Source organism: Sphaerodactylus townsendi, linkage group LG15, assembly GCF_021028975.2.
Source record: "Sphaerodactylus townsendi isolate TG3544 linkage group LG15, MPM_Stown_v2.3, whole genome shotgun sequence".
Lineage (NCBI taxonomy): Eukaryota > Metazoa > Chordata > Lepidosauria > Squamata > Sphaerodactylidae > Sphaerodactylus > Sphaerodactylus townsendi.
In genome coordinates this window covers 23,036,954-23,063,896 of record NC_059439.1, presented here as the reverse complement: position 1 = coordinate 23,063,896, position 26,943 = coordinate 23,036,954, and the positions used below count along the sequence as shown (strand labels likewise).

The window sequence follows — 26,943 nt, the reverse complement described above, 5'->3', positions numbered from 1 at the left end:
ACATCACCAGCCTGCTCTGCATTGGGTTGTAAAAAGATTTCTGGGGTATTAGTTCTCACGAGTTAGAGCTCACTTCAAAATTAGTATCGGCCCCTTCCGCACAATCAAAATAATGCATTTTCAAACCACTTTCACAACTGTTTGCAAGTGGATTTTGCCATTCCGCACAGCTTCAAAGAGCACTGAAAGCAGTTTGAAAGTGCATTATTCTGCATGTGCGGAATGAGCCTTACAGTTGTATTTCCATCAGCTTAATTTCTGTTTTCATGATTAGCTGTTTCCTTTGAATACTCACTTGTTGTTTTTTATCAAAAAATTCTGTATCTCCTTATCAGTAAAAAAATCACTTGCTAAAGTTAACTAAAAGAGGTATCTGGAGAGAAGGGACCTAAAATTTCTAGGTAAAGGTTCCAAATAATAGATAAAAGTATTTTCAATCCTTAATTAGTATTTCATCACATGTTTTAGATGGGGAATTTGCTAATTGTTCTAAAAATTCTTTAAAGTATCAAGAGGTTTCTTTCTGTATGCAGTCTCTCGCTTCCCTATATAAATCCCCTTCTTGTAATAGGGGAGGCCTTGTGAAGTGGCAACATTTGTCTCCAAAGGAAATGTTATTCATTCCACACAGTAGCTGGGCAAGTGTGCAGCAGTTATGTGGATATAACTCTAAAGCATTCTTTGTCGATGCCACCTGATGAGTAAAGGTAATATATTTTAATTACTATTCATACATCTTATTTGATGTGCTTTTCCCCTAGCTTAAGATGGTGTGATTCTTAAAAAGTACTTCTGGGGAAAAATACATACAGTTCTATTCAACGATGCACATATATTGTGAGAAAAAAATATTACACCAAATTAAGAGTCTTCCATTTGGAGGAAAGGGGGCTATGTCAGAAAGAAAGCCACATTTATCTATGAACAGGGATTATTACCATGTTAATCATTTGTGGTGTAGATTGTACCCTGCAAAAAGGGCCCACTTTCCAATTCAATCCCAAATTCACACAAAAGTAGATGTTATTTAATAATTCTAAGATTTAATAACCTTAGGAAACCTGAGACTTCATTCCAGGATGTGGGTGTTTGTGTGGAGAAGTTATTCTAGTTAATTGTCAATCATTAGGATGGTTAAGAAGGATTGAATACAGAATTAAACAAATGGGAATCTCATTAGACTCTCTCTATTGAAAAATTGGTGTTTGGCATAATTAAATGCAGATTGCTAGACCACGAACTTCATGAATTTAGCAGTCCAGGCAAGAATAGCATCTGTGTGAGTCTAGGGAGGGTACACAACCACAGGTGACTATCTCTCCCACCTCATTGACCCACAACAACACAGGGTGTACATGATAGCAAGACTCAATGTGCTACTGAAGGCAATTGTATATGGGAGATACCAGAAAATACCACTTGTAGCTAGATTATGCCTTTGTGACTAGAACTATGTAGAATTGGTTATGCATGACCTTCTGCACTACACCTTTTATTTGATAATTTGACCTACAAGAGTAATATTACGATTTTGTATTCCCTTAAAGGCATGCATACATATTAGCGAGGACTTACGATTTTTCTACACAGCTGACGGCTTGATTGCCATATATAAGTTTCCACACACAGAAAATACCACTTGTAGCTAGATTATGCCTTTGTGGCCAGAAGTATGTAGGTTATGCATGACCTTCTGTACTACCCCTTTTATTAGATACTTTGATCCAAGCATATCAATTTCGTATTGGCAAGGAGTGGCAATCAGACAAAGCTGCTCAGGACAGGGATATAATAGATTTAGTTGCTACGTTCCTGCAGTGAGCAAAGGAAATTAATGAAGCCTATATAGCACCATTTTAAGTGTTAAATACAGATGGCACATTGTGATTTTGTAGTTCTGAACTCTTTCCAAATCCCTTTTAAATGCCAATAAAGGTTTATGTATTTGTATTGGTTGAATGAAAAGTTGGATGCATCCCGCTTATGAAACAATGATTGGTGGATGCCAGACTACGTTTTCCAACAGCAGACTAGAACTTTTCTGTCTTTCACTATAGGTCACCAATCTCCATGAAATGCTTTTCCTAAAGGATAAAGATTGTAAGGAATGGGATGAAGGGTGTGTTGAAGAGGAAAATATAATGTAATGGCCAATCTAGTCTGGATCCAATCTACTACTCCTACTCTTACAAATCATTTAGCTTGTGTATTCAGACATTCTTTTCTATTCAGATTATTTCCATGACCAGTTGGGGGTGAGTATTATGTAATGCTTGAGACAGAATAGAGGAAACAGCGGCAGCACAGCTGTAGAAGTGTGAATCAGAGGATGTCTTAGTCTTTGACTCCACTCCTCTAGAAAACACTTCCAGACTGGGAATTTGCTTGCAAAAATCAGTCACAAAACATCAGCTTAACACACCACACAGGGATAAAATAAAGCAAACAATATATGCCCAATGAAGTTTTTAAAAAGAGAGAAAAGAATGGTGCCTGCTAGCCAACTTGTGGTTCAGTCCTAAGAATAGATTGATGTTGTCATCAAATAACCATAATGTAGATGATGTAATATGTGCATAATAAACTTCATAAGAGAAAAAGGTCTTTGAAGTAGAATCCCCATGCCCAGATAAAGCACGATACCATTTTATAAATCTGAGTATTTATTAGGGGAAAGAGGTGGCCAAATTATATTCAAGTGTCCAATACTTTTAGGCTTTGGATCTTTCACTTGTAGACCTCATGGTTTTTGAAATTCTTTTTCAGTGATTGAAAATATGGAACATGTCCAGACAATCAATGAAACAACAATAACTACATTTATTCTTCTGGGATTTGGAAATGCCCCTGAGCTTCAGATTCCTCTCTTCTTGGTTTTCGTAATAATCTACGGCATGTCCCTGGCTGGAAACATCACCATCATTGTGTTAGTAACCCTGGATCATCACCTTCACATCCCTATGTACTTCTTCCTTGGAAACCTGTCCTGTGTGGAGACCTTCTATAGTTCAACATTTCTGCCCAGGATGTTGGCCAGCTTCCTGACAGGGGACAGAACTATTTCAGTTGGGGGCTGCTTCATACAGTTTTATTGTTTTGGTACATTTCTGCTTGTAGAAATCTACCTTCTGGCATCAATGTCATATGATCGGTACTTGGCAATATGCAAGCCCCTCCAATATACAATTCTAATGAGCAGAAGACTCTGCTTTGTGATGTCAGCTGCATCTTGGCTTTGTGGGATAGCAGTTATGACTTTAGTAACGGGTCTGATGTCCCGGCTGAAATATTGTGGTCCCCATGAAATTGACCATTTCCTTTGTGATCTTGCACCAGTGATTAATCTATCATGCAGTGACACAACTCTGGTGACACTGGTGGCATTCACAGCCTCTGTCATCGACACTATTCCCCCTTTTCTTCTGACCTTGCTGTCTTATGTGTGTATAATTGCTGCCATTGTACAAATCCCTTCTTCTGATGGGAGAAAAAAGGCCTTTTCCACCTGTTCTTCTCACCTTACTGTAGTTTCCATATTTTATGGTTCACTGATATTTGTATATGCATTACCAAAAAAAGATGTTCTGAGAGATGTTGACAAGTTCTTCTCAGTCTTCTATACAGTCTTAACCCCTCTAATCAATCCCCTTATCTATAGTCTAAGAAACAAAGAGATTAAAAAAGCTTTAAGGAGACTTGTAAATAAATATAGGAATTCTAAGTGATTTGTTAGAGAGGTAGCCTAATTAAATCAAACTATTTGATAATAAAATCTACAGAATAGAGCAATTTCTTGTCCTTGTAATAGTTCTGTAATTATCTCCATTCTATTTGCATCATTTAGTATTCAGCTGGAGGCGTTATGAATTGCATCAAGAGCAATAGAAAAATCCAACTTCTTCCAAAATCCTTTTTATACTGCTGTTGATTCATCCACGAATAGATAAAACAACTGCAAACACCATATTAATAGGAATATGTTGTGTGTATTTTAGTTACTTTTTGAAACAATATTTGACATTCATCAGACAAATATTCATTAGTGGTTTTGAAATATAGACCATATATCCAATAGACAACAGTCACGAAATGGTAACTGGGACAGCAAATACTTTATTATTTGCTCAAAGAGAAAAATAGCTGATGCTTACTTTTATTGTAAACATTGTGCTTGTATGAATAGTGAAGATGCCCCCAAACCTCTAAATACTTATCAACAATTGTAGCCAACAGGGAACATTCTCTACCCACGCCATTACATAAAGATTTATTTCCTGCATTCATGTTTTCCTTTGAGAATTAATTATTCTACTGCAAAATTGTGTATTTATCACAGGATATTATTCTATGCACATGGAGCAGTTAAGAAGAGGGGAATTACCCACTCACTCTGGCCCTTTCTGCACGGGCCATTTACAGCGACCTCGGGACGGCAAAAACGCCATCCCTAGGGAGATGTTCGCATGGCGAGGTTTTTGGAAAATGGCGGCTTCCAGCTGCTGCCGTGTGAACAGCAGCGGCTGGAAGGCACTATCCCCCCTTTCCCGATTGACTTACCTTCCCTGCGACCTTCCGGCGCGTCACCGAGGCCTGGGGACATGCCCCCCTGCCCTGCGACTCCGGAGCGGTCGCGCTGGGCAGGGGGGGCATTTCCCCTGGCCTCGGTGATGCACCGGAAGGTCGCAGGGAAGGTAAGTCGATCGGGTGACAGTGCAGCACAGCACCGTCTTCCCTGTTGTAACTGGGACCATTCGTGCGAATGGTCCCGGGGGGGTTGGGTCGGTGTCATGTATGCCAACCCAACCTCCAGCATGGCCGTGCAGAAGTGGCCTCTGTTTGTAGTGTGTAAAGAAAGGCATTAGGGCTTCTTCCCATGATGGAAGAGTGATTCAGCTCAATTGGGCTCCTCTTAAATTTTAAGCAGACAGTTCCTAAAGCTTCTTTTGGCTATGGGGGAAGAGAGTTGATTCCAGAGAGCCTGGACTGTAACATTTAGTTAAGCAGGGGGAAAGAGCAGGTGGCAGCTCCTCTGTCCTAATGAAAACAGTCTCATCTGAATATTCCCTCCATATTTATATTCAAAATAACAGCCCTGTGAAATGAATTAGGGTAAAAGAGCAAGGCTAGCTCAAGGACACTCAGCATACCTCCATGGCTCTCCCAGGCTATAATTGTAGACTCAAGTAAAAAACACTCACTGTAAATGTTATCTGTGTATTTCATGTAAAGCATTTACCATATTTGCTGCCTTTCTCTTTTACAGAACACAAGACAGTTTCCAATATAAATAAAACATTGTTGCAAAAAACCCTATAAAACATATATACATATATAAAATCATTAAAAGACAACAATTTAAAAACTAGGGCTGTCAGTTTTTTTTAAAAAAATCAATAAATCAAGTGTAATCCTAAATAAAACTGTCTTCAACTATGCTCTGAAAATGAATGAGGATACCAGACACACCATCCTGAGAGTTTGTTCCATCATTTCCTCTGACTGAGATATTAAAAGATACTGCCATAACAGAACTTGGTATGACTAGCATGATTGACACACTGTATTATACCTTTTGAGTAGACATTGGCTTCATGTTGAAGAGCTCGGTGCCAATGGTGTGCAACTGCTTGATCTCAGTCATTTAAATGATACATTTGTACTTATAGTCGGGTAGCATACATATTGTATTATCACACTGAAGAAAGCCAGTGGGCCGAAACACATTAGGTTTCAGGTAATAAAGTAGGGCATAAGATCTTTTTGTGTTAATTCATTGTGACTTTATACATATAAGGAATGCTATCATGGGCCATCCGCTACGATGGGATCATTTTAATTTGAACAAATGCAAAAGTGTTTTTGCTATACAACAGTTTTTAATTTAGTGGCTTTTATCTATTTTAACTTTTTGGTCCTGGCCCAAGGTCAGCCAGCAGACTTCATGTGGAAGAGCACAGAATCAAACCTGGATCTCCAGTATAGAGTTCACCACTCATGAAGAGGAGTGGGGAATCAAACCCTGTTCTCCAGATAGAGTCCATCACTCTTAACTACTACATAACACTATTATTGGTTGTGGTAATACTGTGCTGATATCTTTTAAAAAACTGAACATCATACTCATTAGCATACTTTCATGAGGGTAGCTGTGTGATTGATTGACATCCAGTATCACCTTAGAGACCACCTTAGAGACTTCATCATTCACATAGGTGGTTTCAGCACAGCCCAGATATAGTGTGGTGAGGAAGCTATTTATCCCCTTTTGGGGAAGAACTTTGAACAGGGCTCTTCCCCAAAATGGATTCAGCTTGTTACATTTCCCACAACCTGAGTTTTTCAAAAATCATTAATCGAGCATTCTTTGGAGAAACCAAAGGGGCCACAGCAACCCAGACTGTTTGCAATCATTTCCTGGAGAGGTGAAACTTCGGCTCCTTCCGCACATGCAGAATAATGCACTTTCAAACTGCTTTCAATGCCCTTTGAAGCTGTGTGGAATAGCAAAATCAGTTGTGAAAGTGGTTTGAAAATGCATTATTCTGTGTGTGCGGAATGGGCCTTCCACTGAAGGCAAACTTGGGAAACTGAGTTCATTGATAATATGTTACCCATGTTATTAGTGTGCTGTGCAGATACCACCATTGTGTTATATTTCCTTCATGGGTTTTTTTGCACTAGGAACTGTTGCCTTTGGTGGTACTTTTTTTAATCAGAAGAAGAAAAAGAACATTTTAATTGTACTTGAAAAAAATATGAATCTCCCTGTAATCAAGGCAATTCACTTGCTACAGCTCACTCAACGAGGTCTCTGGGGAGGTGGCACATAGGTTTTCTGTATAAAGGTTCCAAATAACAAACAGGGCTGTTTTGAAGCCTCTGTGAGCATTGCATCACATGTTTCAGATGGGGAATTTTGCTAATTGTTCTAAAATTCCCTCTTTAATGTATCAAGAGGTTGCTCTTTGTAGACAGTCTGTTGCTCCCCTTTATAAAGCTTCTTTTGTGTGATGCAGAGAACCTTGTGAATTGGCAACATTTGACTGACTCCATAAGGAAATCTTAGACGTTCTGCGTAATAGCTAGGCAAGTGTGCAGCAGTTATATGAATCTACCTCTCCACTATTCTTCAGTGATGTCACCTGATGATTCATGGTAAAAGGTTTTTGTTTTCTTGTTTTTAAAATATATCTATATATCTATAGCTATATTATTCATTCATTCATTCATTCATTCATTCATTCATTCATTCATTCATTCATTCATTCATTCATTCATTCATTCATTCATTTATTTATATTTCTATACAGCCCGCTCCGGGCGGCGTACAACATAAAATCAATACAATATTAAATAGGGGAGCAAACCATACAAATCCACAACAACAAAATACATAGGCTCCATCCATTTAAATAATCATTAAGACTTACTAAAATTCCATTAAAAACAGCAATTAATACAAGAAAAGGCATCCGATAAACCCTCCTCAGATCTAGATATATGTAATATATAGAACAAGATATAATTCTGATGACACAGCAATCATTTTATTGAATGCCTTATTGTTTCCGCTTAAAGATTGTGTGATTCACAAAGAGTTCTTCTGGGGAAATATATACAGCTGGCTCCAGTGGCCTTATATTGTGAAAAGTATTCCACCAAACTGAGTCTTCCAGTTGGCAGAATGGGACTTCCTCCAAAGAAAAAAAACCTTCAGTTATCCATAAAAAGTGATTGCTACCATGCTAATCACTTGTACCCTAAACTGGACCCAAAGTCTGTGTGATGACCCACTTTCCAATTCATGCCCAAATTCACTCAAAAGTAGACATTATTGAATAATCCTAATTGAACTTTCTTATGAAACCTTTAGCTTCAAAATGTGTGTGTTTGTGCGGAAGGGCAATGTATTATAATAGTTGCAGTGTGTGTGTGTGTGTGTGTGTGTGTGTGTGTGTGTGTGTGTGTGTGTGTGGTGTGTGTGTGTGTGTGTGTGTGTTTAAGAACCATTACTTGCCTGGTACCAGCACATGCAAGAAACAAAACAAAGGGATTATTTTGAAGACCATCTGCTACCTTTGAGAGGAGATAACATTTGAGTGAGTTTCCATTCTATCCCTAGTTTGTAAACTAACTTAGAAATTCCACATGGCCCTGACATTTTTCACATGGGGCTAGATCCATTTTTTGCTGCTAGAAAAGGGAAGAAAACTCCCCTTTGATCATCAAAAAGAATACATACTTTATGCCCTCTGCCCTGCTGCCTGGCATGGTGCGGGGGGCCGCCTGGTCTCCTGGCCCAGCTGCTTGTTCCCAGGGGATCGAGATGAGGGGGGCAGAGAAGAAAGGGGGCAGCAGGGGCTACCTGAACAGAGTACATAAAGAAATCATCGGACCTGCATTGGTTGCATTTTTGAGTCATGGGCCTGAAATAGGCAACCATCTGAAGTGGAATGAAAAGTTGGATGCATCCTACTGGTGAAGCAATGATGGGTCGGATCCACGACTGAAAGCTTCTGCCTCATATCTCCAACTTTAGGCCAGAAATCTCCATGAAATGTTGCTCCTGGAGAATAAGGCTGATTCCGCATGGGCCAAAAACAGTGGTGTGAAAACGGTGTGAAAACAGCATAAACCCTTTTATACCATTTTAAACCCTTTCACACCATTTTCACACTGCTGTCTTTGGCCCATGCAGAATCAGCCCAAGGGACCGAAGGAATGGCATAAGAAGGACATGGAAGGGGAAGGTAGATCTGGTGGCAATTGCCAATGCAGTCTGGATCCAACCCAGCGCTTGTACTCTCAACTGCCATTTAGCTTGTGTCATCATATGTAAATGAGTATTTAGTTACTCAGTTACTATTCAGAAATTTTCCACGACCAATTGGAATGAGCATCATGCTCTATTGAAGCAGAAGACAGCTGTTTTCCTCAAAAGGATAATAGGATTGTAGATCACGGGGATTCCTAGGTTTAGGAAATTCTTACAGACTAGGAAACTGCTTGGACAAAATCAGCCACGCTGTCATAACCTGCCACACAAGGCTGCTATTAGGATAAAATGAAAGAGAAGGAAGGGATGTAAGCCCAATGAAGAATAATAAATAAATATATGAACAGTGTCAGTTAACCATCTTATTGCTCAGCCCCAAAAATGGATTGCATAATCCTTATTTAATGTTGTCATCAAGTAATAATGGAATTGCCTGTTAGATGAGGTAACAGGTGCACAATTAACTTCATAATGGCAAAAAGGCCCTCGAGGTACTTTCCCAATGCCCATGTAAAACACGTGGTAGCATTTTATGAATCTGAACGTTGATTGTGGGATGGAAGCTGTCCAGTTATATGCAAACATGTAATAACTTCCATGCTTTGATCTTTCACTTGAAGACTTTATGGTTTTTCAAACTGTCTTTCAGTCAATGAAAATATGAAACATATTGAGAACTTCAATGAAACAACAATAGACGCATTTATTCTTCTGGGATTTGGGAACACCCCTGAGCTTCAGACTCCTCTCTTCTTGCTTTTCCTAATAATCTTCATTGTGACCCTAGCTGGAAACATCATCATCATTGTGTTAGTAATACTGGATCATCACCTTCACATCCCCATGTACTTCTTCCTTGGAAACTTGTCCTGTTTGGAGACCTTCTATAGTTCAACACTTCTGCCCAGGATGTTGGCCAGCTTTTTGACAGGGGACAGAAGCATTTCTGTTGGGGGCTGCTTCATACAGTTTTATTGTTTTGGTATGCTCCTGATCGCAGAAATATATCTACTGGCGTCAATGGCATATGATCGGTGTTTGGCAATATGCAAGCCCCTCCAGTATGCAACCCTCATGAGCAGAAGACTCTGCTTTGTGTTGTCAGCTGCATCTTGGCTTTGGGGGATAGCAGTTATGACTTTAGTAGTGAGTTTGATGTCACAACTGAAATTTTGTGGTCCCCATGAAATTAATCATTTCTTTTGTGAACTAGCCCCAGTAATTAACCTTGCATGCAGTGACACAACTCTGGTGACATTGGTGGGACTCACAGTCTCTGTCATAGATACGGTTCCACCGTGTCTTCTGACTTTGCTTTCTTACATGTGCATAATTGCTGCCATTGTACAAATCCCATCTTCAAATGGGAGGAAAAAAGCCTTTTCCACCTGTTCTTCCCACCTGATTGTAGTTTCTATATTTTATGGTTCATTGATATTTGTATATGTGCTACCAAAAAAAGAAGCTCTGAATGAAGTAGACAAGATATTCTCAGTCTTCTACACAATATTAACTCCTCTAATTAATCCCCTTATCTATAGCCTAAAAAACAAAGAAGTTAAAAAAGCTTTAAGAAGAGTTGTAAAAAAATGTGGGATTTCTATGAAATGTTGATAAAGAACAGTTGGTATTTATACCTGGTTTTCTGTGCCCTAAAGGATTCTCTAAGGGACTTAAAATCACCTTCTCTTCCCCTCCCCACAACAAACATATTGTCAAGTACATGGAGTGAGAGAGTTCTCAGACTCATTACGAATAGAATGGGGCTCTTTATGGGCTCTTTAGTGCGCAATGGGCTTGCAGTGGAGTCTCCTCACATTTTTCTATTTAAACACGAGGAGCTGCTGGAAAGCTAGCTTGTTAGTCTCAAAGGGCTTCTGCAGATTTTCCTGGTTTTCTTAACTCTGCCTATCAACTTTTCTTAAAGGCACAGATTTAATTATATCCATATTACAAGATAAAGGGCTTTGTTAAAACCCTTTAAATTGCATTTATATCAACATATCTGTGATAGCAGGTATTGTAGCCTGTTTCCCAACACCCCCCTAAAAAAAACCAAGGTCATTTCCTGGATCACACGCTGCTGAAATAGGAAGCCACTCCCTTCTCTCTCTCTCTCTCTCTCTCTCTCTCTCTCTCTCTCTCTCTCTCTCTCTCTCTCTCTGCCACTACTGCAGCTGGAAAAATTGTTTTAAAATACGGTATTGTTTGAAATAAAGTTGTAAAAAGCCCTCCCAATCAGCAGGGAGGGCAGAAGCAGAGTCAGGGAGTCGGGGAGATGAGGTGAAGACAAAAACAGACCCTGCTTGTTTTGCTCCTTTGCAAAAGCCAAAAAGAAAGGCTTGTTTTTTAAAAACAGAAGTTTGTCTGAAAGAAATTTTAAAAAGCCCTCCTGATCATCAGAGAGAGCAGAAGCAGATCAGGGGAGGTGGGATGGAGCCAGAAGGAGACCCTGCTTGTGTTATTTCTATATATGTATTGATAGTAGCATTTAGACAGGCAGAGGGGGAAGTGTGTGTAAATCAGTGAAAGGGAGTGTGGGGGAAGTGAAACTAGGCAGGCTGGCTGTGGGTGGTGGGAAGAGGTCTGGGGTAATACTGTGTTCACTGGCAACTCTGACTGCTCTGGCCATAAAGCAAAATTAAATTAGTGTTGGAAGTGTTCTTGCTTACTGCAGGGAGAATGAAAGTGAAAGCGGGGCTTGAGTATAGATGTTCATACATGAAATCTTGCAGCAATGTACATTCATCCACATCCCAAAACAGATGCCTTATGCGTAATTGGTCTCAGCAAACTGTTACTGGCCAAAGGTCACTGAGTAGGTTTCATGGGAAGGAGTGGGGAATCAAACCTGGCTCTTCAGATTAGAGTCTGCTGCTCTTAATCACTATATCACACTGGCAAATGATTTGTTGGAGATATAAAGTAAGATTAAAGTGGTGGAATAAAATATATAGTGTGGAAGAATTTCTGTACTTTCTTGGAGCTTTTGTAAAAGAAGTATAATGGAATGGAGTAAGAGCAAAGGAAAAATCCAGCATCTTCCAAAATGTTTTTTTTAATTCATCCATAAATTAACTGTCAGCATCATATGATAATAATATGGATAGGTTGTAAGTATTTCATTTACATTTTAAAACTGTGTTTGATACCTAACTAGGTAAGTAGTTAGTACTGATATAAAAAAGAGCACCAAAAATAAAGAAAAAACATAGGATGCTAACTGGGATTACAAATTCGCTATTATTTAGTCAAAGAAAAACATCTGATGCATTTATACCTGGCTACTTTAAATGATTTCAGATCTCAGGGCCTGATGAACTGCATCCCAGGATATTAAAAGAACTTGCAGAAGTAATCTCAGAACCACTTTCTAATCTTTGAGAACTCCTGCAGAACAGGAGAAATCCCAATGGACTGAAGGAGGGCTAATGTTATTGCCATCTCCAAAAAGGGGAAAAAGGAGGACCCTAATAATTGCCATCCATTTATCCTGACATCAATACTAGGGAAAATTCTGGAACAGATCATTAGAAAGACAGTCTGCCAGCACTTAGGAGGAGATACTGTGATCACCAAAATCAGCATGTCTCTCTGAAAAACAAGTCATGCCAGAGCAATCTTATCACTAGGGTTGGAGATTCAGCCAGTCCAAATCCGAATTTTTACCGAATCTGCACTGATTCGGACGGATTCGGACGAGGAGGGGCCGAATCTGAACTGTCCGAATCCTAACAGATCCGAATCCATGGGATTCGGATCACCAGCCAAATTGCGTTTTTATTTTTTGGGGTTTTTTTCACGTTTCGGCCTGCAGGGGGCGCATTTTTAAACATATCAGCACCAAAATTTCAGGGTATCATCAGGAGACTGTCCTTATGATACCCTCCAAGTTTGGTGAGGTTTGGTTTAGGGGGGCCAAAGTTATGGACCCCCAAAAGGGGTGTCCCTATCTCCCATTCTTTCCAATGGGAACTAAGGAGATGAGGGCTACCCTTTTGAGGGTCCATAACTTTGGCCCCCCTGAACCAAACTGCACCAAACTTGGAGGGTATAATCAGGACAGTCTCCTGATGATACACTGAAATATTGGTACCGATACATCTACAAATGCACCCCCTGCAGGCACCCCCAGAAATTTGCACAAGACCTTTTGCACTGGGCCGTTGACACGCACCATACCTCTCACCTGAGCGCAAAAGAAACCGTCCGCTATCTCAGCTTGCTAGCGAGTGGAACACCAAACAACTGATGTGGAATCGCTACTCCCCTCTTCTGCAGGTATTCCCTCCCTATAAATCTGCACGGATAACCTGTTTAAATTGAGCTGGAAAAACAAGGAATTATAATCAGCCTTTTTTTTTTTGCCCTGGAGACATATCACCGGGTCAATTTGTCATTATGTACAACAACACTGCAGGTGAGAACAGTGTGCAATCCACTGGGGTGGGGATGAAAGAGCTATGAAACTGGTATAACCCCTGTGCCACAGGGCAAAGCACCCATCGTGCATAAACGCACCTATGCCACTGCAGGGGTGCTTTCAGCAGCACCGACTCAACTGGGTAAGTTAACTGGCCCATGCTGGCACTCGATGGGGTGCATCCCTGGGGTGGAGCCACCTTAGCGTTTCTTTGAGGGAGGGAACCACCTGGGTGAATCTGAGGGGAGGGAACCACCCGTGAATCCTCTCTCCACAACCACACTGGACTCTTTGCTGGGATAAACATTTTGGCCATAGCCATTTTATTAGCCAACCAAAACAGAAGCGTGAGGCGCAGCTGGGTCTTGGATCTGGCCTTCATAGCGAAGCTCCAACGGGCGGATGCCCTGTATTGACTTCGCTTCCCGCTGAAGGGCTCTGCCGGGCAGACGCCCTAGCAAGACATGATCCCGGATTTGCTGGTGTTCGGCAGGACGAGCTGCCTTTGCCACCGTTGGCAATTCTGCTCATTACCCATGCGCCACCGCCAACAGCTACAGAAATATGCACAACCGGAATAAAACCCAGGGGAGGTGGTAACGCCGGGCTGGCCAGCACATGGTTGTGAACAAAGCGGGCGGCTTTAAAGGGTCAATCCGCCTCCTCCTGGTGATGTCAGCGCTCTGCCCAACATGTGGTTCGGCTTCGCTCACTGCTGCATGCAGAAGGTCGCTTTGGCTCCACCGCATCCCACTTCTGTAGAGGGAACCGTGAGTCGTGGGTGATTCACAGCCGTCTTTAACGCCTCAGGCCTTTCTCACCCAGGGAATACCCCTTGCTGCCGCCAGACTTACATCACCATGTGCCTATTGGGCTGATAGGAGAGCTTCAGGGCTATTTCACTATTTTCTTTGCCGCATCGTTCCTACTGCATGCCTCTTTTTGGGAGGCGGCCGTGTTCGGCTGAATCCTCGCTGCTCCCTGGCTGTCTTCAGCTGTCTTTGACTGAATCCCGCTGAAAATTAAATACAGACACAACCAAGTTTCATCGAGAGTATATCACCCTCCCCACCGCTGCATGTGTGATGAGTAATATCCATCTCAATCGCTGCCAAACAGTGCAGTAATCCCTACTGCTGCGCAATCAAGTTTACCCGTCAGCGCTCTTCCTTTTCGCCCTGATTGGCTGTCATGCTGCTAGCTGGAACTGCACGTGAAGAAACAAGGACTTGACTCTCTTCCGGGGCACCCTTTAGATTCCTACAAAGCATGTGTGAAGTAGCATCAAGTTGTGCCAACTCTATGTTGATTCTTTGTAAGGGGTTTGCAAGGCAGAAGATATTCAGAGGTGGTTTGTCATAGCCTGTCTCTGCATAGGGACCCTTAGTATTCTTATGGTGGTTCTCATCCAAATACTTGCTTTTGCTTTCTGAGATTTGATGAGATCCACTTTTCAGGTCAGGGACCACACTGTAATACTAAGTCTTAGAATTCGTTCACCATTCATCATCATCATTAATATCATCATCATTATCAATATTCATCCATTCATCTATCTATCTATCTATCTATTCATCTATCTATTCATTCATCTATTCATTCATTCATTCATCCATTCATTCATTCATCTGATTCATCCATCCATCTATCCATCCTCTCTATCTATCTATATTTACTATCTATCTATTTCTCCATCTATCTATCTATCTATCTATCTATCTATCTATCTATCTATCTATGTATCTATCTGTCTGTCTGTCTTTCTATCTGTCTGTTGTCTGTCTGTCTTTCGTCTGTCTGTCTGTCTGTCTGTCTGTCTGTCTGTCTGTCTGTCTGTCTGTCTGTCTGTCTGTCTGTCTGTCTGTCTGTCTGTCTATCTATCTATTAATATCCATATATATTTATATCTATATACAGGGGCATATCTATGGAAAACAGCACCTGTGGTAAGCACTGAAATCCTCTTTTCCCTCACCTGCAAAGCGTGGCTAGACCGCTTACTGCTGGACTCAACCTCCGGCGACCCCTGAAGTGGGAGTTCTTGGTGAGGAGAGGGCTTGGTGGCCTTCTCAAGTGGGAATCCAGGGCTTGCATCCTGGCTGCCCTACTATAGGTACACTGGGTCTATATGTCCATATCCATCAATGTATAATAGCTGTTTGAAATTCAAAGATGTCATTATAGTGTGGTCTTTAACTTGATAGCCTGATTTCATCAGTCGAAGCAAAGCAAGGTCATCCTGGTTAGTGTGTATGAGTTTAAATCTTGGCATCTTCCAAGTTTCCCAGGTCTTGTTTCTGGATGGTTCATCCTCCCATGCCACACCTGGGGTGGAGCTTCTGGTGCCATTACTCTTGTAGTTTTGATCCATTTTGAGCACCGTGACAGGAATGTGAGCTCTTGTCCTATTTTCACTCAGGCAATCCTAAAGGACCTGCCATCAAGGGCACAGTAAGCTACCCATCTTTCAATGTGATGTGTATGACATCATCTATTTAGGAATGCCCTTTCTATAGGTGAGTCTCTGTACAAAAAAATAAATAAATGGACACAAATCTGAATAGCAACCCTCCAAAAGCACCAGAAGAACAACTCAGTTGCCCAGGCAACTCCTGTCGCTACAGCAAAGTCACCCTTATTCAGTTAAAAACTATTGATGGGAAAGTTGCCCACGCTATATGACGCTCTGACCTGCCCTCATTATTCTTTTCTAAAAAAATCAACTAAACGAAATTGGTTTCCAAGTTGCACTTCTTTATAAAGACTATTTTCCAGAAAAATCCAGCTATGCCGGGTCCCATCGCAGCCAGATCCCAGCAGGTTTTTTTGCTTTTTTCGTTTTGTGGTTTTATTTAAGCCTATGTCATTACATCCTGCATATTCAAAGTGGATGCAGGATTGCTGAATCAGTGCATTATGATCAGTACCAAGAGATTAACTTCTGCTTGCCTTTTGCAGGCCCAATGTTCTTCTTTGTAATGGCTGGATCCCCAAGATTCTGGGGCCCAAATCTGAAAAAAATCACCAAGGAGCTGAAAACACATTTGTTTCTTCTGGCCCTTCCGCGATCGGGTTAAAAAAACAGCATCCTAGGGACAGTAAAACACCATCCCTAGGAGTTGTTCGCATAGGAGGCACTGCTGCATCACAGCAGCCGCCCTCAAGCCCCAGCGCATGAAGCCGCCATTTTCCCACCTCCCCACGATCTAGGTTGTTGAGGCGGCTCAGCCGGGCGCTGCGCAAACTGCACCACAGGAAGCCTTTACTCGTTACTACTCTGCCTCTCCAGCGCCATTCTGGAGGACTGCAGGGCCCCGCCCATGCTGCCTTCTGACCTCCAGGGGTCGGGTGGGCAGCGTAAGCAGGTCCTCGCAGCCTCCAGAATGACGCTGAGAGGCAGGTGAGTGGGGAGGGCGACGAGAGGCTGCTCTGTGCAGAGCCGCCTCTGGCTAGGGGATGGGATACAAATTATGCCGCATGGAGAAGCCCTGCTGCTGTGTGGAAAGGGCCTCATTTGAACTCAGTCTGGGTGATCTTTTGCAGCAGTTGAGTACATGATAGTAGGCCTGCGGCTCCAGATGTTAGGAACTACACCATCAGTTTCTGTCAGCATGGCCACAATTGGCCATGCCTGAAAGCAGTTTGAAAGTGCATTATTCTGCATGTGCGGAATGAGCCTCAGATAAAACATTTCCAGGGTGGAAATAAAACATTTTCAGAACCAAAGTGGGGGAAACAGTGTGCAACTCCATGGAGGAAATGTTTTATTTCCTGCCTAAAAATGTTTTAAAGTGTTTGTGCAGAAAAGTGTCATAGTCTGACATTCTTACTGATACGAAAGGCTGATTACACAATGAAGATCAATGCATTTATAAGAAGATTAAAAACCGATTTAGAGTGAAGACATACAACCATAATGTAGAGAGGTGAACATAGTTTAATAGAGTATAGAATGCACATTTCTTTCATTATCAAAAGTCAATGTAACATTAGAACAAAACATAAACCTACCACTTTGGAGACATTTCTTGGTGATTCAAAAATGTGTAATGTAATCACAAGAGAAAGAGAAGAGTTTGAATTTATACCCCACATTTCTTTTTTGTAAGGAGACTCGAGGCAACATACAAACTCCTTTCCCTTTTTCTCCCTACAAGCAGATACCCGTAGATGATATTGGGATAGTTCCCAGCGAACGGCGATCAGTCCATGGTCACCCAGAAGGCTTCCATGTGTTAAAGCGTCAACCCAAATTCACCCAATAAGAGTCTGTGGAGGAGTGCGGAATCAAACCCAAATTAGAGTCAACTGCTCTTAACCACTATGCTATAAGCAAGTTACTGTACCTTTTAAAAATAGGCTGTTTCCGCATGGGCCAAAAACAGCAGTTTGAAAACGGTGTGAAAATGGTATAAAGGGGTTTAAAATGGTGTAAAAGGGTTTATACTGTTTTCACACCGTTTTCACACCACTGTTTTTGGCCCATGCAGAATCAGCCACAGTGTCTTGGTAGGTCCTTAACTGTGAATGCTTCTCAGTTTGAAGAATCTCATTCTGATTGTAAATGCATATGTAAGTCAATTGAAGGCACTATAGTTCAGGCTGTGATGCTAGATACTTCAATGTGTGTGATCAACCCCATTGTCATAAGCTGATTAGTAATGAAGCCTGTATATCTCAAATAAGTTGCAGTCTTTTAAGCTGGTTGTTTTGAGGCAAGCCTTTCCATGGTTAAGACAGCAACTCCCCTTTGGATGTAAAGGATTCAGTGGTGTTGATGAGCGGGTCAGCCGCCTGGCCTTGACTACATTCCACAACCCGGGCGATGGGCCAGCTTCTGCGGCGGAGACCTTATCGATCAGCGAGGAAGGTGAGGACCGGTCGTTCCTGCGTGGGTTTGGCGGTATGATGGTTGGGATGGACAGAGTTATAACCGGTGCCGCCAGCGGTAGCCAGCGTTATTCCTGCCACGGCGAAATGTACGCGAAATTTCTAGGATGTCTGAACAAACGGCCTTATACACCCAAAAGCCCTTTTTTTTCTGCTTCTATGGAATTCCTTTATATATCGGCAGGAATCGAACGCCATCTATCTTCCTAGTGCAGTGGACCAAAATTCCGCATGGAGAGGTTGAATACGCCCGTGGAAGGTTCGGTAGCCCCCAAAGAGGGTTCCGAACTCTCCCTTCTGGACGGACGGAACCGGCGGGTGAACGCAATTCCCGCCAGCATTCTTTCCCGCCCTCGTATCAGCACGAGTTCTTCCTTTACTCCGTTGGAATGAGGGGCGAAGGCGACCATGAGGACTTATGAGTCGCTTTTAAAGGGGCGCTGTCTATGGATCGAGCGCCTGACGGATCGGATATCTACCGTTTACGTATGGATTACAAAACCTCAGATGCAACCTGTCGCGAGGAGGCGGGCAAATTGACGCACCTTTAAATGCGTGCCATTATAGCGGAGTCCATTCGAGCGTATTCCTGGACTTCGTATTTTGGTGATGCTCCGCAAGGATCTTACACCGTGGCATAACACAGGGGCCCGTCCGAAGACCACCGTTGAAACTGGGACTATATCGGGGATTGAGGAGAATTATCCGTACCCGTCATTCCGATCGGAACCCCCAGATCCCGGACCAGCGTGCTGGCACCTGGAGATGCCCCGATGGAGCCACCGGTGGAGCCACGGCGTCCTGCGTTCAGATGAAGATAGTCCGGAGAAAGCCTGCACTCCCATCCGGATCTATTCCCTCTCTCCATCGAAAGAGAGCTGGGATGAGGAAGTGCGGCCGACTGCGAGATGCCCAGAAGCATGGGTCCGAGAACGCCAGCTATGGGAAGAGGGAGCGAGGCAGCAGCTGCAGCAAGAGCGTGAAAACCTGCAAAGAGGCCGGGAAATAGCAACGGCATAAAGAAATCAACTTCGAATTGGACCGTGCCGAAGATCGGCGCTAACGCAAGCGGCAATATCGCGCAGAATCTATCAGTCCATGATAAAGTCCTGCGGAACGCCATCCAAACTGGATCTTCACGGCGTCAGCGCTGAAGCGTTTCAGGCCTTCGCGTACATAAAGTGAATCCTAACTGCAGCTGTTCAGCGAGGCGGGCTTGGCTAAAGTCGGAACGCGAGAAAGCGAAGCTTTGCATGCGCACCAGGGCGCGTGTTCGCAAGGAAGAGCTGGCTGCCTTGGAGGAACTGAAGAAGCAGCAGAACAGGACAACCCAAGTTGGAGTTCTACGCTGTCACTTTCAGGCTACAGCCCGGTGCCAGAGGCGGCTGACGCTTTTGCTTTAGGTCCTGCTACACCTTCAAAGGACCGGCTCCCACCGGAACGCCAGCTGTACCGCCGTTGGTACCCTCCACCTCCACTGGAATTCTCGCCCATTTTGCGCCGCTGCCTCAGCCCTCTAAATGCGCCGCGCCGGCGCCCTCTGATAAAGGAGCGATGGAGGGATATTACAGACCTCACAATACCTGCCCGTTTCCGATGGGACCGCTTCCAAACTCTCCCTACTTCATCCTACGCTTCTCGATGCCCAGCTATGGAGGACTATAGTCTGATTTATACGCGGTCTGAGCTGTGCGCGAAAAAATCACGGGACATCGAAACAGTCCTGGATGGGGCGGCAGCCGACTGGTTTGTGACTCTTTTGAACCTGCAAGATGAAGATACTTTCGTGACGATTGCCCGTTCCTCCAAGCCTATGGGGCTCGCTTCCAAAGCATCCTGGTGCTGGAAATGAAGCTTTATCCCGCATCCATCAAATCTATTCAGCAAAGCGCAACATTTCGTTTGCTGAATTTGCCCGGTAACTTTCGTGCGGCGGCTGCTGCGACTCCCTCCTGAGTAGCCTGGAGTTTCGCCAGCAATCATGGAATACTTCTCGGATGCGCACAATGTCGCCTGGCAAGCTGCGTGAAACGGTGTTTTTAATTCGGATCCCGCGCATCTATTGCCTGATTGGATCGAATTGGGATCCCAGGTGGCATCTCGTTTGGAGCACGGCTGCGTGCCGAGGGCACTTCCCAAACCCGCCGACTTACGACCCACCGCCAAGCGACCACCAAGCCAAGCTCCAGCCGCCCCTACCGAGACCACCTCCGAGCGCCGTCGCCTGACTGGTGATTGTGTGTCTTTACCGCGGAGACCAGGTCCTTATGGCCGCCAACTGCCCGCAAAATGCCGCAAATCGCTCCTGCCGCTTGCGCACCCCATCTGCCAAGCATAAGTCACCTCGCAAATCCGGGCCGCCTCTAAACAGGCTGCTGGGTCCCACAAGGTAAAAGTTACCGAAGGCTACACCCAGTGAGAGGGGGGGAAGCAGCTGTTTGCCTTTCTTCAACTCCCCCCATAGACATGTGGTTCGACTCCAGACAGCGGGTGAGTGAAGGCAGCGCTCCCATTGGCTAACCCTGCCAAGCGTTTCTGGCCAACCCCGCTAAGCATACTCGCATTATAGCCTCAGTTCCTTGTAGATTCTGTGGTGCTCCCATTTGCTTAATGTGTCTCTATTTGGGTGGCCGGTGAGGAACTAGGTTCAGACTGGGGTCCCCCTGGCTATCATACCATTCACTCCAAATGGACTGGGTGCAGTCCTCTCGAGGACTGAAAAGGACCCGCCTAGATTCAAAACGCAGTCTGGTTCTCCTCGGCCATGCGCCCGACCATTGGGAGAAAAGTTTAGTTTTATTCTGGTGCCAGTGGCCAAACACTCCATAGATTCTGGGGCATGCCATGGTTGTTGTTGCATGACAACCAAAATTCATTTTGGAAAAGAAAGGATCTTAGAATTCACTGACCCTCCCTCGCGTGTGACCACATGAATTGGGGGGAAATCTTCGGCTTCTCCTGGGACACACACCCCCCCTGGCTTTCGCATCAGCGATGCTCGGCTCTAATTGCTCCTGATTCTAAAGACCGACATTCCACCGGCTTACCAAGATTTCTAGCCAGAGTATTTCAGGAGCAAGAATCGCGATCAGTTGCCACCCAGCATAGAGACACTGACTGTAAAATGCCATTGGTAATACAGCCAGGGGCGCAACTGCCCAAAGGTAGAATCTACCGCATGAGTCCCAATACCGAGGAGAAGGAACCCCGTGCTTTAGACAAAGAACCCTTGTTTCAGCGGGTTCATAAAGTGAGCTACTGAAACACACAATAACATGCTGCTCCTGTATTGTTTGTAAAAAGAAAGATGGGTCTTCTACGACTTCTGCACAGAATTACCGAGGATCTGGGCAATGCAGTCTCCCTGTCCAATAAATACCCTCGCTGCCATTAATCAAGGACCCTTTAGGCGCTATTGGGCAGGGGCCGCATCTTTACTAGTTGGACTTGAGAGAAGCCATTACTACAGGGTCAGAGGTGCGGAAGCGCTATGAACGACTTGACTGCATTTAACACGAAAGCCAATAGGTTTTGGACAGTTTGAATGTAATAATGCCATTCGGGTTAAAGTGGGGCCCCGAGCTTTATGCGGTCTCTATCACCTTGAGAAGTTCTCCATGATTTATTGTACAAGGGAGTAGTGGTGTAACTTAGATGATGTTTTAATTTGTTAAGCAAACCAGTGGAGGAGCCATGCCGCGTTAGTTCGGGAAGTATTGAAAAGTTTGCTCAACAACTCCCTCTTTGCCAAACTTTCAAAATGCTGTTTCCACCAAACCTCTGAAATTGGACTATTTGGAGTTACCGGATCTCACCCGAGGGCTCTAAAAATGGATCCCTGCTAAAATTGATGCAGTCCTCCAATGGTACCTTGCCCCTACCAACCGAAAGGAGCTCCAATCTTTGCTGGGTTTTGCTAACTTCTATCGTGACTTTATACCCCGAATTACCGGCTGAACTGACTCTCCCACTCACAGACCTCTTACGCACTAAGGGTAAAGATCCACTGACTGCCAAGCCCGGGGCCCCCCTTTCTCCTGGTCTAAAGAATGTAAGACAGCCTTTCAGCTTTTAAAATCTGCTTTTACTACCGAACCTATCCTGAAGCACCCTGACCCAGATCTCCCGTTTGTGGTTCACGTGGATGCCTCGGACAAAGCAGCTTAAGGGCAGCCCTGTTGCAGAGAAATAAAGATGATAGGCTGGTTCCGTGGTGCTTATTTATCAAAGAAACTTCTGCGGTGCACAAGGCCTTCCAACTGGACTGGGGGGTAGGGGATAAAGAGACTGCGCGCCATCAAGGTAGCACTCTCCACTTGGCGCCACTGGCTGGAAGGGGCTAAACACCCCTTTCAAGTTTTCAGCGATTAGGATCATGCAGAACTTGGCAGCTCTCTCCACCCCCCTCAAGATGTCCGCTGAAACAACTTCGTTGCGGCCGATTTCTTTTCTCGAATTTCTCTTTCATATCGGTCCATTTTTCCCCCGGAAAAACCAATAAACGCTGGCTGATGCGCCTCTTCTCGCCGCCTTCGCCCCGGGTAGGGTGGAGCTGCCTTGCGGGATCTTATTCCAGCACTGTTCTCTACCTCCCAATTGGGCAGCTGGCCGTCACTCCGATTCTCAGACGTCCACTCTTCCTTTTCTCCCGCTTCATTCTTAGCCGCTGGTCTCTCCTTTTCCATGGGAACTCGAGGAGGCGATGCTGCGCGAGCCACTGATAGCGCAAGGTCTCTACCAATTGCCGGAGAATGGTGGGTTTGGCGGCGGTAAGATTGTTGGTACGTGCGTCCCCCCCTCCGTGTGTTGGTGTTCTCGGAGAGGCCTGTCATGATTCGCTCAGCTGGAGCGCACGGCTTCCAAAAAACTCTGCATTTGGCCCGGCCGTCAATTTTGGTGGCGCTGATGCGCCAGCGACATTGAGGCATATATTAAAGGTTGCTCTGTTTCAGCGGAAGCCAAGATCGCTCCGGGAAAACCCCATGGTCTGTTGAAATCTCTCCCGGTAGCCTCCCGCCTCAAAGTCATCTCCATGGATTTTTATTACAGATTTGCCCGAAAGTCATGGCAACACGGTTCTGTGGGTGGTGGTGGACTTATTTTCTAAACAAGCCCATTTCATCCCATGTGCTTCCATCCCCTCCGCTCCGGTTAGTATGCTGCCTGTTCATTCAGCATATTTATCGCCTACACTCCGCCCCCGTTAAGGTGGTCTCCAACCATGACCCCAACTCATTTCAAAGTTCTGGAGAGCTCTTTCTAGGTTTGTTGGGGGCCGCCCCGGCGGTTGCCGCCCCATACCACGCTCAAAGTGACGGTGAGTCCGAGAGAATCAACAGAACCTCTGGAGCAGTATTTACGTTGTTGGCACCAATTACCGCCCGGCACAGTTTCAGCGCGAAGCTAATTCCGCTTTCGCAGAATACGCTTATAATAATGTGTTCATAGCAGTACAAAAAAGAACCCTTCGAGATTGTGTCTCGTCGCTCTTTCCTCTCTCCGCGCCGCACCAATACCTGCGGAAGTATTGGATCCACCGGAGTTTCAGCAGTGGATTTCATCTCTGGGTCGTAGGGGTGGAAAATGGTCCAGACAGCCTTACAGCAGGCTGTGACTCTAAACTTTGTTGATAAGGCACCGCTCTGATTTTCCTCTCTGCGTGGGCTTTGGGTGTATTTGTTCAACAACCAAAATCTCAGAGACGTACATAAATTTTCAGCCCTCGGCAAAAGATTCGTGTAATCTTTTCAGACATTAAAGTGATTAATGATGTCAATGTCCTATTGGACTTGCCTAATTCTCTTAGTAATATCCATCCTGTCTTCCATTCCAGTTTACTCAAGGAGGCTCCCTATTTCCTCGATGCCTGGCACGACCTGCCGGAGAGACCCCCACCGACTATTATTGATGGCCACAAGCATTACGAAATTGACGCCATCCTGGGCTCTCGCTTTAATCGCAAACGCTTACAATATTTAGTCTCTTGGGTGGGGTATACCTCCAAGGCAATCAATGGGTTTATTCCGAAAATATTGACGCTCTCCGCCTTCATTCTCTGCTTTCCAGATCGCACCTTTCCGCGACAAACCTGGGGGGGGAGAAGCCTTTTTTATGGGAGGCAGAGAGTGTAGCGATTCAGTGGTGCCGATGAGCTGGCCTGCCGCCTGCCAGCCTTGACGCATTCCACAACCCGGGCGATAACAGTTTCAAGGCGGAGATCTTATCGCCATGTAGGGAGATGAGACCTACGTTCCCATGGGAAGCCGGGAGGGGGATGGGATGGACAGAGTTATAACCTGTGCTTCTGGCGGGAAATGTTATTCCTGCCACGGCGTGTACGTGAGCTTTCTAGGATGTCTGAATAAACGGTCTTTTACACATAAAAGCCTTTTATTTCTGCTTCTATGGAATTCCTTACATTGGATATGTCGCAAGATGCTTTGTGTAGTTTTGTAGCCTCGGGGGAAGGGGGCGGGAATCAAACCTCTGCTTCTCAAGTGAATTATTGTTTTTTAAATCACTCATTGAAGGGTGGGGGTAAGAGAAATCTTCAAAGTTAACAAGAGAGTTATATTTATTCAATGGCATGTATCGTAAAAACAAATAGCAGCAACCAAATCACGGGGGTAGCCATTGTGGCTGTGATGAGCAAAGGAGGCAAAAAAGGGTTGCTTGCAAAGCAATGCTGGCCAGCACGCTGCAAGGAGGGTTGCATTGATTGGCTCTAAGCCTTAAAAGGCGGGAAGAGCCCGGGTATAAAGGGAAGCCACACCCAGAGCTCGGCCTTCTTGGCGGCGAGACTTGGAATGGCGTGGCCCACCCTCCCTATGTTATAAGAAATTGTTGTTTTGCTTAATTGTCGCAGCCCGGCAGGTTGGCAACGGGAGTCGCAACATCTGGGGAGAAACCGAGCCACCCGTCTGGTTCTACCATGCTTGTGCCCTGTGGAAGGGCCGGGGTGTGTGGCGGGCTGGTGGCAAGCTGGTAGGCTTAGCCGGTGCCCGACACCCCATGGAGTGGTGTTGGGTCGGGACGGTAGGCAGCCGGTAGGCTTAGCCGGTGCCTGACACCCCAGCAAGCTTGGGGAGGATGGCGGGCCGGTAGGCGACCAGTAGGCTTAGCCGGTGCCTGCCTCCTCAGCAACAGCAGGAAGGGTTGAAGCCGGGGATTCGCCCCTGGGGCTCCCGCTTCCTGCAGGTGGCCGCAATGGAGATTGGGGATCGTTTGATGTTGCGACCCGTTTGCTGCCCAGCTTCTCTGTAAATAGTTATATTATTATATATTAATAAATTGGGCTGCGGCCCAATCCATTTTCCAAGCCTGTCGTTGTAGTGTTTTTATTTGCCGGAGAAGGGTCTCACCATCTGCACGCAATTATATAATTTTATCATTCTGGGAGTTTGGAGCTACAGAATTGATGTAAAGTTCTCTCTGTTGTCAGTGAGGGTAAGAAACAGGCACACAAGAAAAAGAATCACCCCTTGGAGAATGTGGAAGTCACAGAAGGTTCAGTCCATGAAATGGCCCTTGCAAAACCCCAGAGGAGACGTGTGGTGGAACTGAAGCAGTGATTTGAAGGCCTGACAAGATGTTTTGAGAGTTGTGCTGTCTCCCTGGGGGGGAAAATATCTGTGATGTCACAGAGAGGCTAACAAGACTTGTCAAACCCACTGACAAATTTCCCTTCCTCTTGATCCATGCGAGAACAAATGACATTGTAAGACATAGCTTTGAAAGATCTGTCAGAGTCCCATTCTCACCTAATTCCTTTTACAGCTCCTTTTACAGCTGCTGGCCACTTATTGCTGCTGCCTGTTGGGAGCTTGGGACCCAAGAGTCTGATCAGGTCAGAATTACATTACTTAGGTTCCCAGGTGCTTGACTCTAATCCGTGCCTGGCTTTTCTTCCCAAGATCTCAGGCTTCATGCTTGCTCAGCCCTCACATTCCTAAATACAGCAGTGCTGGGCAACCAGTGATAATGAAGCTATGCTGTGTCACCTAGCTAGGCATAAACATCCTGACTCTCCCTGCCTTTCCCAGCTGCAAGGGGGGAAGGGCAGGTGTTGTTCAAGCTATATCTTCCCTTGGCTTTCCCATGTTCATCAGATCTGGTTAAGAAATAGTATGGGTAATTGCTTTGCATAGAACTTCAATAAAGACTATCATTATCAATATCAGAGTCTGGTTAATGTCTATTGACAGGCAACCTTAGACATCACAAGGGATTTTGAGGCTCTGGGAAGGAAGCTGAAGGATCTGGATGCACAGGTTGTCATTTCATCTCTACTCCCGGTTGAAGGTCAGGGCCCAGGAAGGAAAAGAATAGTGGAGGTGAAAAATTGGTTCTGCAGGTGGTGCTGCCAGGAATGTTTTGGCTTTTTGGACTATGGTCTTCAGGTTCATGAAAATAGGTTGCACCATTTTTAGTGTCCATTTTTAATGTTGAAAAATGTTAAGAATTGTAGAAAACTTTTGTCAGAACCTCAGAATCTCTTTTCCTGTTAATTGCTACCAGTTATAATCCATCTCATCTTCCAATATGGGGATTATTGAGACACTGTGAATGATGATCAACAAAGAAAATATTATCCACCCAACCTGACATGATACAGGAAGGCGGGGAGGTAATTCTATAAATCATGAACAAGGATGATTTGTTCTGGTTGACAGATATTTGACTTTCAGACTTTCAGATAATTTTATCTGGCTGAATTCTATATAAAAATCTAAGCTTTTATCCCAGTAGTTTATAGAATGGAGAAAGGCTGTTGTAAACCCTAGCTTTGCTAACTCTAGGTTGAGAAAGTCCTGCAGATTTGGCCTGGAAAGACAAGGTTTCAGGAAAAAAACAG

General features: G+C 44.5%; 2 protein-coding genes across 2 annotated transcripts; both read left to right on the top strand.

Moving 5' to 3' along the window:
• Window positions 1–588: 588 nt before the first annotated feature.
• Window positions 589–3,725, top strand: LOC125444151 (olfactory receptor 1020-like). Its single transcript, XM_048516589.1, has 2 exons — window positions 589–707; window positions 2,767–3,725. The coding sequence occupies exons 1-2, from the start codon at window positions 698–700 to the stop codon at window positions 3,723–3,725; spliced, it is 969 nt and encodes a 322-aa protein (XP_048372546.1). The 5' UTR covers window positions 589–697.
• Window positions 3,726–9,436: 5,711 nt separating this feature from the next.
• Window positions 9,437–10,390, top strand: LOC125444150 (olfactory receptor 1020-like). Its single transcript, XM_048516587.1, has one exon. It carries the CDS (start codon window positions 9,437–9,439, stop codon window positions 10,388–10,390), a length of 954 nt encoding a protein of 317 aa, XP_048372544.1.
• The last annotated feature ends 16,553 nt before the right edge of the window (window positions 10,391–26,943 follow it).

Bases quoted from the DNA above. Each gene is read 5' to 3' on its own strand.
- LOC125444150 (XM_048516587.1), top strand. From the start codon at position 9,437: ATGAAACATATTGAGAACTTCAATGAAACAACAATAGACGCATTTATT.